This window comes from Fonsecaea erecta, assembly GCF_001651985.1.
Source record: "Fonsecaea erecta strain CBS 125763 chromosome Unknown Scaff1, whole genome shotgun sequence".
In the NCBI taxonomy this organism is placed as follows: Eukaryota; Fungi; Ascomycota; class Eurotiomycetes; order Chaetothyriales; family Herpotrichiellaceae; genus Fonsecaea; species Fonsecaea erecta.
This window is the reverse complement of record NW_017387244.1, coordinates 2,616,028-2,630,788: the sequence shown is the minus strand read 5'-3', so window position 1 is coordinate 2,630,788 and position 14,761 is coordinate 2,616,028. Positions and strand designations below refer to the sequence as shown.

General features: G+C 51.8%; 3 protein-coding genes across 3 annotated transcripts; 2 read left to right on the top strand and 1 right to left on the bottom strand.

The window, feature by feature from the left end:
- Window positions 1-727: 727 nt before the first annotated feature.
- On the bottom strand, window positions 728-2,605 carry AYL99_00922 (hypothetical protein; the record flags this gene model as incomplete). The annotated part of the gene is made up of 5 exons (XM_018832438.1): window positions 728-1,929; window positions 1,980-2,267; window positions 2,332-2,409; window positions 2,477-2,521; window positions 2,575-2,605. The coding sequence occupies 5 exons, from the start codon at window positions 2,603-2,605 to the stop codon at window positions 728-730; spliced, it is 1,644 nt and encodes a 547-aa protein (XP_018698317.1).
- Window positions 2,606-3,125: 520 nt separating this feature from the next.
- Window positions 3,126-3,910, top strand: AYL99_00921 (hypothetical protein; the record flags this gene model as incomplete). The annotated part of the gene is made up of 4 exons (XM_018832437.1): window positions 3,126-3,207; window positions 3,269-3,385; window positions 3,440-3,550; window positions 3,600-3,910. The coding sequence occupies 4 exons, from the start codon at window positions 3,126-3,128 to the stop codon at window positions 3,908-3,910; spliced, it is 621 nt and encodes a 206-aa protein (XP_018698316.1).
- A 1,216-nt stretch (window positions 3,911-5,126) lies between these two features.
- On the top strand, window positions 5,127-14,264 carry AYL99_00920 (hypothetical protein; the record flags this gene model as incomplete). The annotated part of the gene is made up of 1 exon (XM_018832436.1): window positions 5,127-14,264. The coding sequence occupies one exon, from the start codon at window positions 5,127-5,129 to the stop codon at window positions 14,262-14,264; it is 9,138 nt and encodes a 3,045-aa protein (XP_018698315.1).
- Window positions 14,265-14,761: the final 497 nt, after the last annotated feature.

Sequence of the window (14,761 nt, the reverse complement as noted above, 5' to 3'; positions counted from 1 at the left end):
TTCGAGTCCAGCTGCCTCAAATTTTGGCTGTGGCCTTGGCACGGAATGTCTCGCATGTTGATTGGCTTGGATGGCACCGCCAATCACGGTCAAAGCACGTGATCCAGATGCCACTGGATACATAGCTGTGCTAGCACTGCTGTTATAGCTAGTCGTTCAGATCAGTAGCAGGTGAAATAGTCTGCACTTAAAGTCTCTCGCCAGTGACATTGGCTCATTGGGCTACGCGTTACGAGACATGTTTACTGAACAGGGAGGGGGGCGATTTCGGATAAAGGACGGACACACGTCTTAAAAGGTCAATACTTGTTCTATGATCCATCTAGAAGGCGATGTGGTCTGTTGTATTTGGCCAGCCTTGAATGAACATGTAAGTGCGAGTCGAGAGACTGTCTCTTCAAATGAGTTTTTCCGGTGCCTCGATCCCATCCCTATCACAGACTTTCTCTGGCTACAATTCCGCACATTCCCCCTGCCCTAACTCCCCATGCTGGACAAAGCAAGCAGACTCCCGATTCCTTGCATTTTTGGGAACAAGTGGGAACACTGGAGAATAGCCAAAAGTGCTGAGATCTGCCTTCCCACACCGACTGTACTTCGAAGCCGCATGTCGGCCAGATATGGTGAGAGACGAGTAGATGTACAAAAGGCCGCAATACCAGCTTCTGGTACAGCATGTGCAGCGTCAGAGATCGCACGGCCTGCAGTGGCAACTTTTGAGGCGACATCAGGACGCCGCGCCTCTTGACGGACCATATCTTCGATTATTGCGCTGCTTTTGTGGCTTGGACACTGTGCTCCAGCCGTCTTCTTCCAGTTCTGTTGCCGTGCTGGCTGCAGGAGGCTGGGCGGCTGGTCCATTCCTCCACGAACCGTTAGCCTTCGTAGACGTAGGGGTCTGCACAATTTGTTTGGGTTTCACAGCTTTGTCGTCGGTTGGTTGAGGCTGTTCTTCACCCTCATCATTTTCCTCATCTGCGACCATATCATTCATGCCTGTGTCGGCACGGCGAAGAATATCAAACTTGGGAGTAGCTTGAGTGTCGTCCTCGCCGTTCTCTTTCGTGGTTCCGAGCTCCTTTGTCTCCTTGGGCTCCTTGGGCTCCTTGCTCTCTTTGCTCTCCTTGCTGGGTGTTTCCTTAGCTCGGTCCTTGTCCGATTCGGCTTTCTCCTTTGCCAGTCTCTTTTCCTCGGCCCTTTCGGCCTTTGCCTTTTCTTCTGCCTCCCTTTTCTGACGGATAGCGAGTTGGCGCTTTTCTTCAACCTCCTTCTCTTTCGAAGCCGTGTCGACCGGACGGGCTGCTCCAAATGGGCTCGATTTGGTGTCCGAAATTGCAGCTGGGGATGCAGCGGGGTCCGTTTCGGAAACGGTTCTCTTCTGCAAATTCAATTTCGGCCTGGTCGCCGGAGCTGGCGGCGCTGCAGGAGAGGAAGGCTCGCTGGCCTCGGGTGTTGGCGCTTTGGCAGCATCGGGCCTCATTCGAGCGCGCCATTGATTATCGAGTTCCGGTGCTGTCGGCTGTCGCTCAGGAGGGGGGCGTTCGGCGTATTCGCGTCGTGGAGGTCGAGACCCGTCCTGTGATCTCGCCTCGCCCCAGGACGGCGAATTCTTGCGGAAGTTGTAGCCCTCCTTACTTCCTTGCCTCCCTCCCTCCCGCAGAGTCGTGGGTCCAGGAGTAACTGGTGACAACGGACCTTTTCTTTCCCAATTCGAGAAGTCCCTAACCTTTCCATCTCCTTCTCCATATCCGCGCCGTGGACCACGTTCGTTGCCGTGGCCCCTCTCACTTCCGGCGTCGGACATGTTATCATAGCTGCGCCCTCCATAACCACCTGGCCTGTCAGAAACTCGGCGTTGATTCGGCAGTTCTGGGAGGGGTCCTTTTCTTGACCAGTCGCCGAAATCGCGGGTTTCATGTCTTTCCTTTGCTAACCAGACAGTCAGTTCAAGCCATAGAAAGGACCCGGTGGTAACTCACGTGGTTCAGCGACGCTAACACGGACCTGGCGACCTGCCAAGTTGCTGCCACTGAGAGCCAATGCAGCCTTCAGACCATCCAGAGTTGCAAATTCAACATAACCAAATCCCTTGGGCTTGCGATCTTGTTTGTCTTCCACAATGCGGACGTTTGTAACCTGGCAATCTCGAAAGAAATCGTTTATGTCTCCTTGTGTGGCATCGAATGATAGGTTTGCAAGATGTGCAGTGAAAGGAGGTTGCGTGGGCAGAGGGAGTTGTTCTCTTGCAGGGTATGTGTCTCGTCGTTCTGTTGGTGATTGCAGTCTACAGTCAGTCTGTCCTATTTTGGAATCCGACAGATGGCGACGAACCTTGATAGCCATTACCCATGCCAGTAGTTGTGCTAAACGCCCTTCGTTCTGACCCATAGCTTGGTCTTGTGTCGGAGGCTGTTGTTGCACAAAGTCAGCGTCCGTTGCCCCTTGAAGGTTTTTATCACGTTTGCAGAGTACTCACTAGGAAGGGGCATGTCCTCCATCTCATCCGCCCAGGAGCCATAGTCTACCGACAGTTAGCGACTTGGTCGGCTGCATTCAGCCTCGGGTGAAACGCACTCTCATCCTGCAAGAAGGTCCCGAGGGACATTTTTTGGTTCTTTTTGGGAGCTGGAACATGTCAGCAAGTGAACGTCCCGACACAACCAGTTGCGCAGGCCCTGCGCCGAAAGACGCCATATGCTCATACCCATGATTGCGAAATATCAGCGGGCGCACAAAGTATGTACGTCCCGTGGTGAATTCGGAAAGGCGAGCCGTAAGTCACAGCCCGAGCACGTCGTCGAATGTATTACGACCAGACAAAGGCCTGAAATTGATAGCGTTTGATAGTAGACGAAGTGCAGCGCCTCGTGGACGTCGGCGCGGTGGATGTGTACGAAAGTCTCTGAAAGATTTGCGGGCGGTAGGAGAGACTGCAGGCAAGTTTGTCCGGCCATTTCTTTCCTTGACCCGCTCGCTGCCACTTTGGGTTTGGCGCGGCAGGCCAAATTGGGGGCTTGGCGCGATCCTGCATCTCCAACGTGAAAGGTGCATCCGTTCACCCATTATTCACCCATTCTGCCATTCCTTTCGGCTTGTACGGCGTTCTAAGAGCTGTAGAATGCGCCATGTCCGATGAGCAGCCTCACGTTAGGAAAGACGTCCTCTGGAAGCCCTTTGTGCCGGCCCTCTACGTGGGAGCCGCGACAGGTGGGAAACCATGCTATCCAAAGGACAGTCAATGATCTGATCCATTGACTGTGGCAAACAGGGGCTTGTGGTGCGGCGTACGGCGGTATAGCTGGCACTCTCATTCAAACTTCAAACCCATTGGCCTATACTGCAATCTCTGCAACACAATGGTTCTGTGCTGGCACCACCTTCTTCTGTCTGTGTCACTACTGCCCAAATTTCCGCCTAGCATCTGCTCATAATTTTCTAGATTGCCGGAGTGTATTGCTGGCAGGCCCCCTATCTCGGGATAAGGACCTGCACCGGGTCGCCGCGAGCGGCATTGCAGGTTCATGTTCAGGAGCAGTGATTGCAACCTTCTGTGAGTGGCGGATGCAAGAGCGGTACGGACATGGTTTAACAGCAGTCAGTGCCTCGAGGAAGTTTCGTGACGGGCGGCATCATGTTCGGGGTCATTGCTGCTTTGTCTCAAGCAGGGTTGAATACCACGCAAGGCTCCCCATCTTTTGCCCACCTCTCTTCACGCCTGAAAAATGGCTTTTCATCATTCTCTCCCATGAAATCTCTGTCGGACAAGGAGTATGAGGACCTACTTTTAGACAAGCTTCTCAGGATTGATGCGGAGATTGCTATACTGGACGACAAGATAGCCAGCCTACGCGCCGCAACGGACCAACGTGTCCACATGGAGGACCAGGAGCCGAAAAGCCGCCCAAGCTGAAACCTATTTTACCTTACCAAAAATCGTTCATTATCGCCTTGATGAAGATGCGTCTGGGCGTGTGGTGACGAAGAGTGTGATGGCACTTTTCAAGCAGAATGCCGCTGGAAATACGTATCTGGAAGATCAACGTTCCATTAAGATCGACGACTGGGAGTCCCAGAGTGGCTATTCTGTTCGACAGGATATTGTCCAGTCGGTACAACGCGGGCAATCGACGAAAGGCAAGCTTCGCAAAAAGTACCCACACCACGGAACAGACGATTGGCGACTGATAGCCTCGACTGAGGCATGCGCTCCGTGCAGCCAGCCCTCCTCCAAATATGGGTAGAGATACGGAGACAGCCAAAAATGAAAGATTGGCGAGTACCTGGAGATTTCAGAAAGAAGCGATGACGAGAGACGGGTCGCCTGGTTGTAGGATGATTTCGAGAGATATGATTGGCATGGGTAGATGCTCTACTAAGGATCGTGAGAGACGGCAGTTATTTGCTGCACTACGATATGAACAAATTTAGGCATAAATTAGGACGGGATGCTTCAAGAAGACATTGGAGCTTGGAGCTTGATCATCTAGACTGCCCTTCTCATCCTTTACACAGGCTGAGTCACCAATGGATAGCTGCTTTGGGCTGCATATGTGCCGAAGAGCTTCTTCCCAGTGCGGCGTGCCCACTCCACCCTCCGAACCCTCGTATTTTCCGGCCCGCACTCTCGCGACATTCCATGCTTCCTTGCTCCACCATGCGTTTTGATTAACAGTGACCGGGGGCGCCGGCAACTCTCTCCCTCGCTGTCGCATGGCTTCAGCCTATTGACTTGGAGTGCGACAGAACGATATATCACCCGCCGGCCGTCTGAAGTAACTGCGCCTGTGCTTCACTGCTGTCACACTCGCCACCCTGGGCAATACCTCAGCAGCCCGCAGCCCGCAGTCCGTCCCCCACACGTCTTGAAGAACGCACCTGGAGACTTCGACCGGGATATTGGAGTCCACGCCCACCCACTGCGTCTATGCGCTGTTGCAGTGCTCTGAGGTGTAATTTGAAGGGTGATGGGAAAAGCTCTGTCAACTATGTGGCTTCAGAGAGACTACAGTCTCGACGATAGCGATTCTACTTGGGAAATGAGATGACACGAGTAACCGCACGCCTGACCACTATTGCCTCTTTCCGGTCGGTGTTGAAACACTGGAAGAGAGTGCTGGAGTACCAAGATGCCTCTCGTCAATGTCACCTCTGTCGCGGCCGTCCTCCTACTCCTCTATCTATCCTCCTTTATCCTACTCGCGATTCTGCGGATTGCGACCGGCATATCAATTCAGCGCATTGGCTACTTTAGCTTGAGGCACATTTCATACACTCCAAAAGAAGGACTGAGAATAGATCTGCGAGGTGTTGGATTGAGTTTGCGCAGGCCTACTTTCGCCCAACCGGCATGGGTCAGTATTGTGTTCGAAGATTTGAAGGTCACCATCGATCCGACGGCGCTAGAAAACACATCTGCAAAGGCAGACTCACAGCACATGACCAAAGGGAAGCTGGAGGAAGATGCAGACCCGCGCCGGCATAATGGACGCAAAAGCCAGCTTTGGAAGAGGTTGACCAACATTAAAGAACACATCAAACGCCTGCACCGCAAAATCCACCTGCTGCGGATGTTTGATGTCAGCGCCTACAATACATCTGCGGAGATTGCGGGCGTCGGCTACGTCCAGATTTCAACCTTCACAGCGGCTGTTTACACCAGACGGAAACTCCTTGATCGCGGACGACTGTTCAGACACAAGAAGGATCCTCTAGGAGACCAGAAGCCTGCGGAATGGGTTTTTACAGTCAAGAGCATCCAGATGGGCGTTGGTGGCCGTGATCCGATAGAGATCCTCGATGCGCTAACAATCAACGTGCATGGGCTGCTTTACAAGGACCGGGAAGGCCTCCGGGACACTTCGATCGCGATCAAAGGCGGCCGAGTCTACGTGCCTGTCGATGAGCTGATTCATTTCTCACGGAAGGGCAGAAGGATGACAAGGCCATACGAACAGTATGACGTACTAAGTCCGATCGATGAGATTTCCTTTGAGGATGTCGCAGAAGAATTGGACAGTCCCGGAAGTCGTGAGGCTGCTATCGTGCAGACAGTGGCAGACTCAAAAGAGTTCTTGCGTTCTGCCCTTCAGAGCGTCCAGGAAATCCAGGTCGGCATGAGCTTTGTGCGCATATCGAAAGAGATTGTGTCACTCAGGCAAGCCAATCTTCCCTTGGTCGCCAACGTCGTCATTCACGAAATTGGCATTGACCTGCATAGGCTTGAACAAAACTCGCCTGCTCATCGTATGTATTTCCAAAGGGAAGACACCGCTCACCAAGCCTTGCTTGCCGCCCTGTCGATTTCTGTCAGCCTTGATGAAGACGATGCCACCCCGAACAGGATCATGTACATACCCATGGCTACGACGACGATCAGGACGACTCTACCAGCCAAGACTATGAGTTTCTCGCAGGACCGGGACGTCGCTGAAAGGAACACTAATATCCTGTTCGCCAATCTTGTCGTCACTTCACCATCGCTCGACTTGGCTCCACAGCACCTCATGAAATTGCTGGCTCTCACTCAGGAAACTCCCGACTCTCATGCTCAAGCTCCTTCTCGTAATCACCACCGTCTCATCTCAAGATTGCTTCCCAAAGCTAGCATCAAGTTTTCAATCCATGAACCTGTGCTCAGATTTGTGTTGCCCGTCGCAAATCCTGCCAACGCCGGCCCAGGCGAGTACGACATGATTATCTCCTCCATTTCTTCCATCTCTCTGGACGTCGAATCCTCCCACTCAGCAGGAGGAGAGCTGTTGTATTCTCTTGGTTCAAGCTTCCGCGTTCTATCACACAGATTGTATTATCAAGCTTCTACAGGCACGACACACAACTTAATCATTACCGAAGCCTTGGAACTCAAGGTCCAACTCACTGCGTCAACGCATGTTTCCGTCATACTCCAAGGAAATTTGCGGACTTTCTCCATTCTCATGGTTCGAGAAGAAGTAAGCAAGGCAATCTATAACATAGTGAGGCACTTTAAACGCCATGCTCCTGAAGATAAAGCGGCCGTCCCAAAGTCGCCATCTACCGCCTTCTTGCGGAAACTTCCTGCTTGGCTTATTGAGGCGAGCTTCGAAGGTTCTGGTTGCAGTCTCGAGGTTGCGGGTGTCGACTCTAGCGTCTCTGCCCAGACACGAGGTGTTGCCTTTGAGCTTGAATCCTGGTCAGCGCACTACACATCGGCAAAATCAGATTCAGGACGAAAGACGAAAGGACGGAAAGTTAGTACCTCAGTCCGCTATGAGGAAACATTTTCAGGGGGCAAAAGCGTTTCCCCATCCCATCCCCAGCAGAAGCATCACCCTAGTGATCCCACGGATGGAAGGCGACTCGCATGCCATGTCAAGGGCTTTGACGGCTTCATCATTGAATCTCTTGATAGGTGGGAACCGACGCCATTCATGTCTATCCCAAGATTTGAGACTGCTTTCAGCACATCAAGCGATCAGCAAGGACCATTGTTCCACATTCACTCCACCATTCGTGCATTCTATCTAGACTTCTCGCTTTACAGATTCTACTCGATAGGGGTTGCAGGTTTCGTTGTGAAAGAAGCGTTTCTGGGACCGGTCCCGATCAAACAAGATCTGGATCACCACCCGAAAACAGCAGATCACCACATTGTTCATGGACATCTGCCAGTGCCTTTGGATGCAGAACTTTTTGCCATCGACGTGAAGGCGCATTACGTTCAAGTCAAAGCTGATATGCCGCATGACCCGCCAATGCTGCTGCAGATCTACCAAGTCTCAGGGGGGCGACACAGATGGTCCGCCCCTTTCATTAAAGCCGAACTTGTTCGTTTACATGCGGAAGCACCACACCTCAGACGGATCTGGGCACGTGTTGTCAGCATCAGCAATGTCAGGGTGGATCTACGCCACACCAAGAAGAAGACGCAGCACGGCACGATGGAAGAAAAGACCATCGACGTCTCAACCGACTTCATTCGTTTAGCGGTGCCTCACGGGCTGCAAATGTACCGGGTTTTTGACAACTTCATCAATACTTCGAAGGCCATACAACAGCTACAACACCGGTTCCAGACGCGGTCAAACGAATATGTACTGGCTAAACATCCTGTCTCTCCTGTCAAAGTTCCTCGGATCTCAGTTCGGTCCAAAGCCCTTTGTTTCGAGCTGGAAGATGACCCGTTCGAATGGAAACTTGGTGTGATCTATCACGTTGGCCGCATCGAGCAGAAGCAACGCCTTGCCCGTGAAGATGCCTTCCGCTTGAAGGTTAAGCGAATGAATGACGAGAGGCGACCTCGGTCGTCGTCCCGACTGCGAACCCAGTCAGCCCACTCGAGTCGCCGTGGCTCTCCGAACGCTCCTCATGATGGTGAGCATCACCGGCGGTCCCGTAGTGTTGATGCCACCCCGAGAAAACGATCGACATCTCGGGGAAGGCGAGGCAGAGAATCGCATCGAATTCGGTACGATCGTGAAGGTGTTTGTTCGTTGACAACCCATGCCAAGATCGAAGCGAGCGAGGCATGGGACAAGCTTCAGGAGCACAATTCCCGGAGCTGGAAAAGACGGATAGACTGGATGCTTCGTCTGCAGAATAACACCGTGAAGAGCATCAGACAGCTGTTCATGGGCGCAGATGAACCCCCTCACGATGACCATGAGACCGAGACAATTCTTGGCATTCCAAATCGTCCTGGCTTGATGACCTTGATCATCAGCGACCTGCACCTCATCATTGACAAGCCCTCTTTTCCGGAAGCTGACCTGCCCAAGTTCCTCCATGAGATTGGAAAAGGCATGCCGTACGACATGAAGTATGGACTGCTTATACCCACAAGCCTCAGTCTTGACATGGGAGAGGCGCGCGTTTTCCTCCGAGATTATCCCCTCAACCTTCTCCATATTCCCGCCATACGTCCTGGACAGCCTGCTCGCTTGCCAAGCTGGTCTCTCAGAACAGACTTTGTGATTGCAGAAGAATTTCGAGATGAAAAATCTATCAAGCATGTTAAAGTCGAGGTTGTCCCAAAAGGGCAGCATGGAACACATGGAGAAGAAATCCCTGCCTTTGCCATTGACGTCAGAAGAACGGTGGCGCCAGTCAAGACGTATTCCAAGCCTGTCATCGATATCAACACCAGCCTGCCAACCACCATTTCCTGGGGCACTTCATACCAACCCGTAATACAAGACATGATGATGATCATCGAGAGCTTCACGAAGCCTGAAATCGACCCTTCCGAAAGGGTCGGCTTCTGGGATAAGATTCGGCTGAGCTTTCACTCGCGGCTTGTTGTAAATTGGAAAGGGGACGGAGATGTTCAACTTCGACTCAAGGGCACGAGGGATCCGTATATTGTCACTGGATACGGTGCTGGTTTTGCGATGTGTTGGCGGAACGACGTGCAATGGTTGATACACCAGGTCGATGACCCACGCGAGTTCATGACAGTGAAAAGTGGCGAATTCATATTGGCCATCCCCGACTACAGCCACGAGGCCCGCAATACACCGGAGCAGAGAGCAAGCAAAGATTCAGACAGCATGTCTAGCACCATTTCTACGAAAAATAGCGCCATCTTCAAAAAGGTCATCATGAAATTATCCGGGAATGTTCAATGGACTGCTGGTCTAGTCTTTGAACGCGATTTGCCGGGCGGGAGCCGCACTTCAGAATCTAGACATCACTATGATGTGGTGCTGAGGAATCCCCTCTTCCTCCAAGACGTCGATTTGAATTCCTATGATGCGTTCAGTGGCTTCCGCAGTAATCACGTCCATCTCTCCCTGGCCGTTGCTGCACCGTATGACAAGAATTGGGTCGGTGCTGATTCGGCGCCCTCGGAAAGCTACAACAGCGTCCATCTGAGTCCAAAATTCTTTTCTCACTTCTTCAGTTGGTGGTCGACGTTCTCTGGCGTGATGTCACTGCCAGTTAGACAAGGTACGCTATGGAGAGGGCAGGGCCAGACTAGCAAGAAATTTGGACGACATCTTGCGACGATCAAGTACAACCTGCTTTTATCCCCGCTCTTCATTTCACACGTCTACAAGCACAAGGATGCTGAGGACTACCAGGCTGATGTTGTCTCTGCAACTGGCTTGAAAATCAAAATTGATAGCTTCATGCTGGATCTACATCAACGCCGGGAGTATTTCAATACCATGGCAAAAGTGCGGGCAAAACAGATGAGGACCAGCGGCATGAAGATCTATAAAACTGAACTCGACTTTGTACGCGCTGACTTGAGGGCTGTTGCTGCACTCATTGCAGGGACAACGGCGGAGGACATTCAAAATGCAAGCGATGAAACGCTATCCTCCTTACAAGAAGTGCCTGCCAACATCGACTTGTCCCAATTCACCATCCCAGATCAAGACCTGTCATGGATTGATATGGACGACTTTGTGGAATTGGATTGGGTGTTACCTGCAGAGTCGAACCCCGAAACCAAGATCTTGCCACTGGCTTTCACTCCGCGTTTCACTTACTTTCGACAGACCGATCATGGAGGCGCCATTCAAGGAGACGAGTCCCGTACCAGTCCGTTTGGCGACGAGGACACTCATTTTTGCGTGATGGGTCGTGACAATAACCCGAGAAAGGTCCAGATGAATCTCATCGAAACTAGGCTGCACGATCTGGAAGACAGACTTCAAACCCATGTGCGCATTATGAACGAGCACGAACTTCTGCTGGTCAGGGAAGGAGATCACGACAAGGCGATCCGAGATAGGCATGAGCTTCTCATCGCACAACAGAAGGAGTTAGAAAGCAAACGACGATTCCTACAGCATGGACTCCGACGTTTAGTAGGCCATGCGAACCCCGGCGAAGCTCAGCCAGTCGAAAATACTCCGCAACCAAATGGAGACGTAACGAAGTCTACGCCTGACTTGGAAGGGCAGTCACCAGGCACGCCTCAAATGGATATGGACGGGTTGTACTCGGCTCCCCACGACGAGTTCGCCAGTGATTTCAACAACCGCTTCATCATCCATAATGTTCAGTTGAAATGGAACAACTCATTGAGGAACATCATCCTTCGTTACAGCCATCAAGTCAGCCAACGGCGAGGCTTTGTGTACTACATGTCACGCCGCGCGGTTAAATTCATTCTCGACATTGTTGACGAGCAAGCGAAGGCAAAAGAGGAGCGCCGCAGACAAGAGAGGAAGAACCAACCACCAGTTCCGCCTACGCCGAGTGTCATTTCTCCAAGTGAGGAGAAAGATGAAGACTCGGTGATAGAAGACCGGATCAACCAGCTTCTGAATGATGCGAAACGGTTTGTCCAAATCCCTGAAGCAGATGCGGATGAAAAGCGCACGTCACCTGGGGCCGACTACGACGATATCGAGAGGCGACCGTCGACTGCTGATCTTGGTGACAAGATTGCAGAAAACTTCCAGCCGATGAACAGCTACCACCTACGTCTAATCGCCCCCCAGATACAACTTCAAAGTGAGAAAAACACGAAGGCTATCGTGCTCATATCCGCCAAAGGAATGCAGCTGAAAGTTGTATCAATCATGGACAAGGCTCGCATGTCGGACGACGTCAGTGGGCTTGTTCAGCGTCGCTTCGCACTTGATATGGACGGAGCACAATTCTTTGTAGCCACGCAAAAGACGCTGGCCAGGTATCTCCACCTCTACTCCGGCAACAGATATGGCAATACCCCTGGATCCTCGTGGCCACCCTGGGTTTCACTTGAAGCTATGTTCGATTTCCACCTAGAACCGTTCGGTTTCCAGAGAGTGATTCAGAAGACTTCCGCCAGTCTTCGGTACGAGAAGTACAATCCTCTTCGACTCAAATACAACGAGGAGGTTGAGAGTAACGAAAATGGTGAACCGAATGATGCAGCACGCAGAGAACACCGGATTGATCAGTTGTGGGTCGACTTTCCCCGGATCCGTGCTCGGTGCGACTCGACTCAGTACTACGCGATGTATATCATAGTTCTCGACTTGCTGCTATACAGCGAGCCTTTGGAGAAGACAAGAAGCGAACGACTGGAGAAAATCATGCTCGCATCTGACTTCAGTGATTTGCGAGGGGCTCCAGAGATGGCCGAAAGCCTCCAAGAACGCATCCGACAACTGGAGGACATCAAACTTCATTTCCAGATCCATGCCAAATATCTCGACAAGCAAGGCTGGCAAGATCGGATCAATCTTGAGAAGGACCTTGCCAGTTGTGAAGACGAATTGTTCTTTATAATGAAAGCCATCAATACTTCACAACAAAAGAGTGAGGACCGGAAAGCTTCTCAATCAAGCGGTCTCCTACGGTGGTATCTCAGTGCCTCGGAAATTGTCTGGCACCTTATGCGTGACAAGGACGAACCTCTACTCGAGTTCCAATTAGGCAATGCTGCATATGAGCGAATTGACAATACGGACGGTTCTAATCACAATGCCCTGGAAGTGGAACACATCAGAGGCTGGAACCTCCTACCCAATGCACTGTATCCGGAAATCATTGGACCCTACTACGAAGCATCGGACAAAGACAGACGACATAGCATCATGGAGTCCCAGAAGATGCTCCAGGTCCACTGGTACATGCTTGAAGCCATTGCCGGTATCCCCGTCCTGGAACGCTTCCAGGTCACCGTGTTCCCGCTAAAAGTGCAGCTCGAACGTGAGCTTGGCAAAAAGCTCTTCGAATATATTTTCCCGGGCGTGGGATCGAACGCCTTCGAGAATGGCAATTTCTCTCCGCTCATGGTCAAGAACATGGAGCCCACGGATGACGGAGACGATCAAGAATTTGTGGAAGCACACAGTGCGTTAATGTCGGAGCAGGATCTTCAAAGCCCTAGCCCGGAAAAGACTCGCAATACTTCACCAGGTGCTGTGGCAAGAAGATTGAAACCCACATACGGCCTTGATTATGACGAGAAGCAAAAGGACTCAGCCTCCCACGGCAAGAATAGAGGTCTCGGTATCTCGGGGGATCACCACAAATTCTTCAAGCACTTCAACAAATCCGAGGCTCGCTCTGCATTGAAGGAACCAACGCGCAAAGGATCTTCGACCAGCCTGAGATCGGCAAAGAAAAATGATATGTCGTCCACCAGTCTCGTTGCCCTTGGTAACAGCGACGGCGGAACAGAGAGAAAGCGTTTTCCGATACATCGGACAGCGAGCAAAGAACGTGGGCTCACGGGCAAGAAAGACAAAAAGGACAAGACCAGCACACCCAATGACGACCTCTCGCAAATGATGTCTCGTGCGTCCAATTACATGACACTCGCGCACATCAAACTCAACAGCTTTGTCGTCTGCCTCTCGTATAAGGGCAAATCCGATCGTAACTTCGAGGATCTCCACGACTTTGTGTTCCGTATGCCGACGCTCGAGTATCGGAATAAGACGTGGTCAAACTTGGATCTTGCGCTCAGGTTGAAGAAGGATGTGATCAGGGCATTGATCAGCCATACCGGAGCGATCATTGGGAACAAATTCTCCCATCACAGACCTAGTAAAAAGCAGGTCGAACGACTCAAGGAGATCGCCCACTCAAGCACGATTGCGAATTCGGACATCAACCTTCAACTCTCGGGAACATCGGAGACAACAAGTCTGTATAGTTTTTCGCAGGATGGAAGGGATGATGACTTTGAGTCCTCGGGTATATCATTCCAGTCGCCCCCCGGAACGAATGGGCATCACAAGGGAAGCGCTTTCCATGGGCCCAGCCCCTTACTGCGCAGCGGCTCGTGGTCGTCGAGCGTCAATCCACCAACTTTGGGAGCGACTGGGAGTGGGACTCTCACAACGAACACGCCACGTTCGGTCCCCGGCACTGCTGGCGGAGGAAGCGTTGGTGGGAGTGGAATCATCGGTAGCACATCTTCCTTTTTCTCGAGACCGCGATCTGCACATCCGAGCTCCGCAACCGACTCCAGTCCGAACCTCAACAGCCCCAACAATTCACCTTCGTCTCCAAGCAGAAGTCTCCTGAAGGACACGATTGGGAGACATTTCTCTGGGGACACGGTCAAGGGAAGAGTGCATTTTGGCGGACTTTCGTTGATCAAGAGTGAGAGTCACTCGCACCGGGAGAGAAGCGACAGTCACGGCAGCCATACCCCTAGCACAAGAGAGAAGGAAAGAGATGCTGGTGGAAACGAAGAAGGTTCGGCCGGAGGTGTTACCAGTGGGACTACTGGAGGTGCTAGCGGGTTGAGCACAGACAGTGACGCGGAGACCAACAAAAGAAAGAGTGTATTGATGTTGGGCAAAAAGGTGTTGAACCGGTTGAGCTAGGATTTCGACTGATCGACTGAGAGACTGGCCACCGAGCTCCGCAGCAGAACGACTCGAACGCAAAGGGTTTAGGGAATGGATACCAGGACCAAAAGTTTCATTTTGCAGAGGAATTGGACATTTGGGAGGCGGGCGCCCCGTGAAATGTTGACGGGATTCAGCGACATGACTTGAAGTGAACCTCGACATCGGACTCTTACAGGTTTTCTTTTTCGTGAACGAACAATGGGATTGTGATTGCGACGGTGGCTTCAATGAGGGAAGAAACATTTCAGGCCTCGCATGCCTGCTTCATATATACCTAACTAGTGAGCGCCAGGTCTGGGGGAGGGGTTGGTTTGTGCGTGCATGCATGCATGTGTATACTTGCTCAGCACGCTGTATACATCTTCTGACTTGTACGCTATCTATCAATATACTAGCGCCATCTAAGGAACTCTCTAAAGTTGACGAATACGCCTTCACCGTCGTCCTCACGCCACTCTGGGCCCACATCT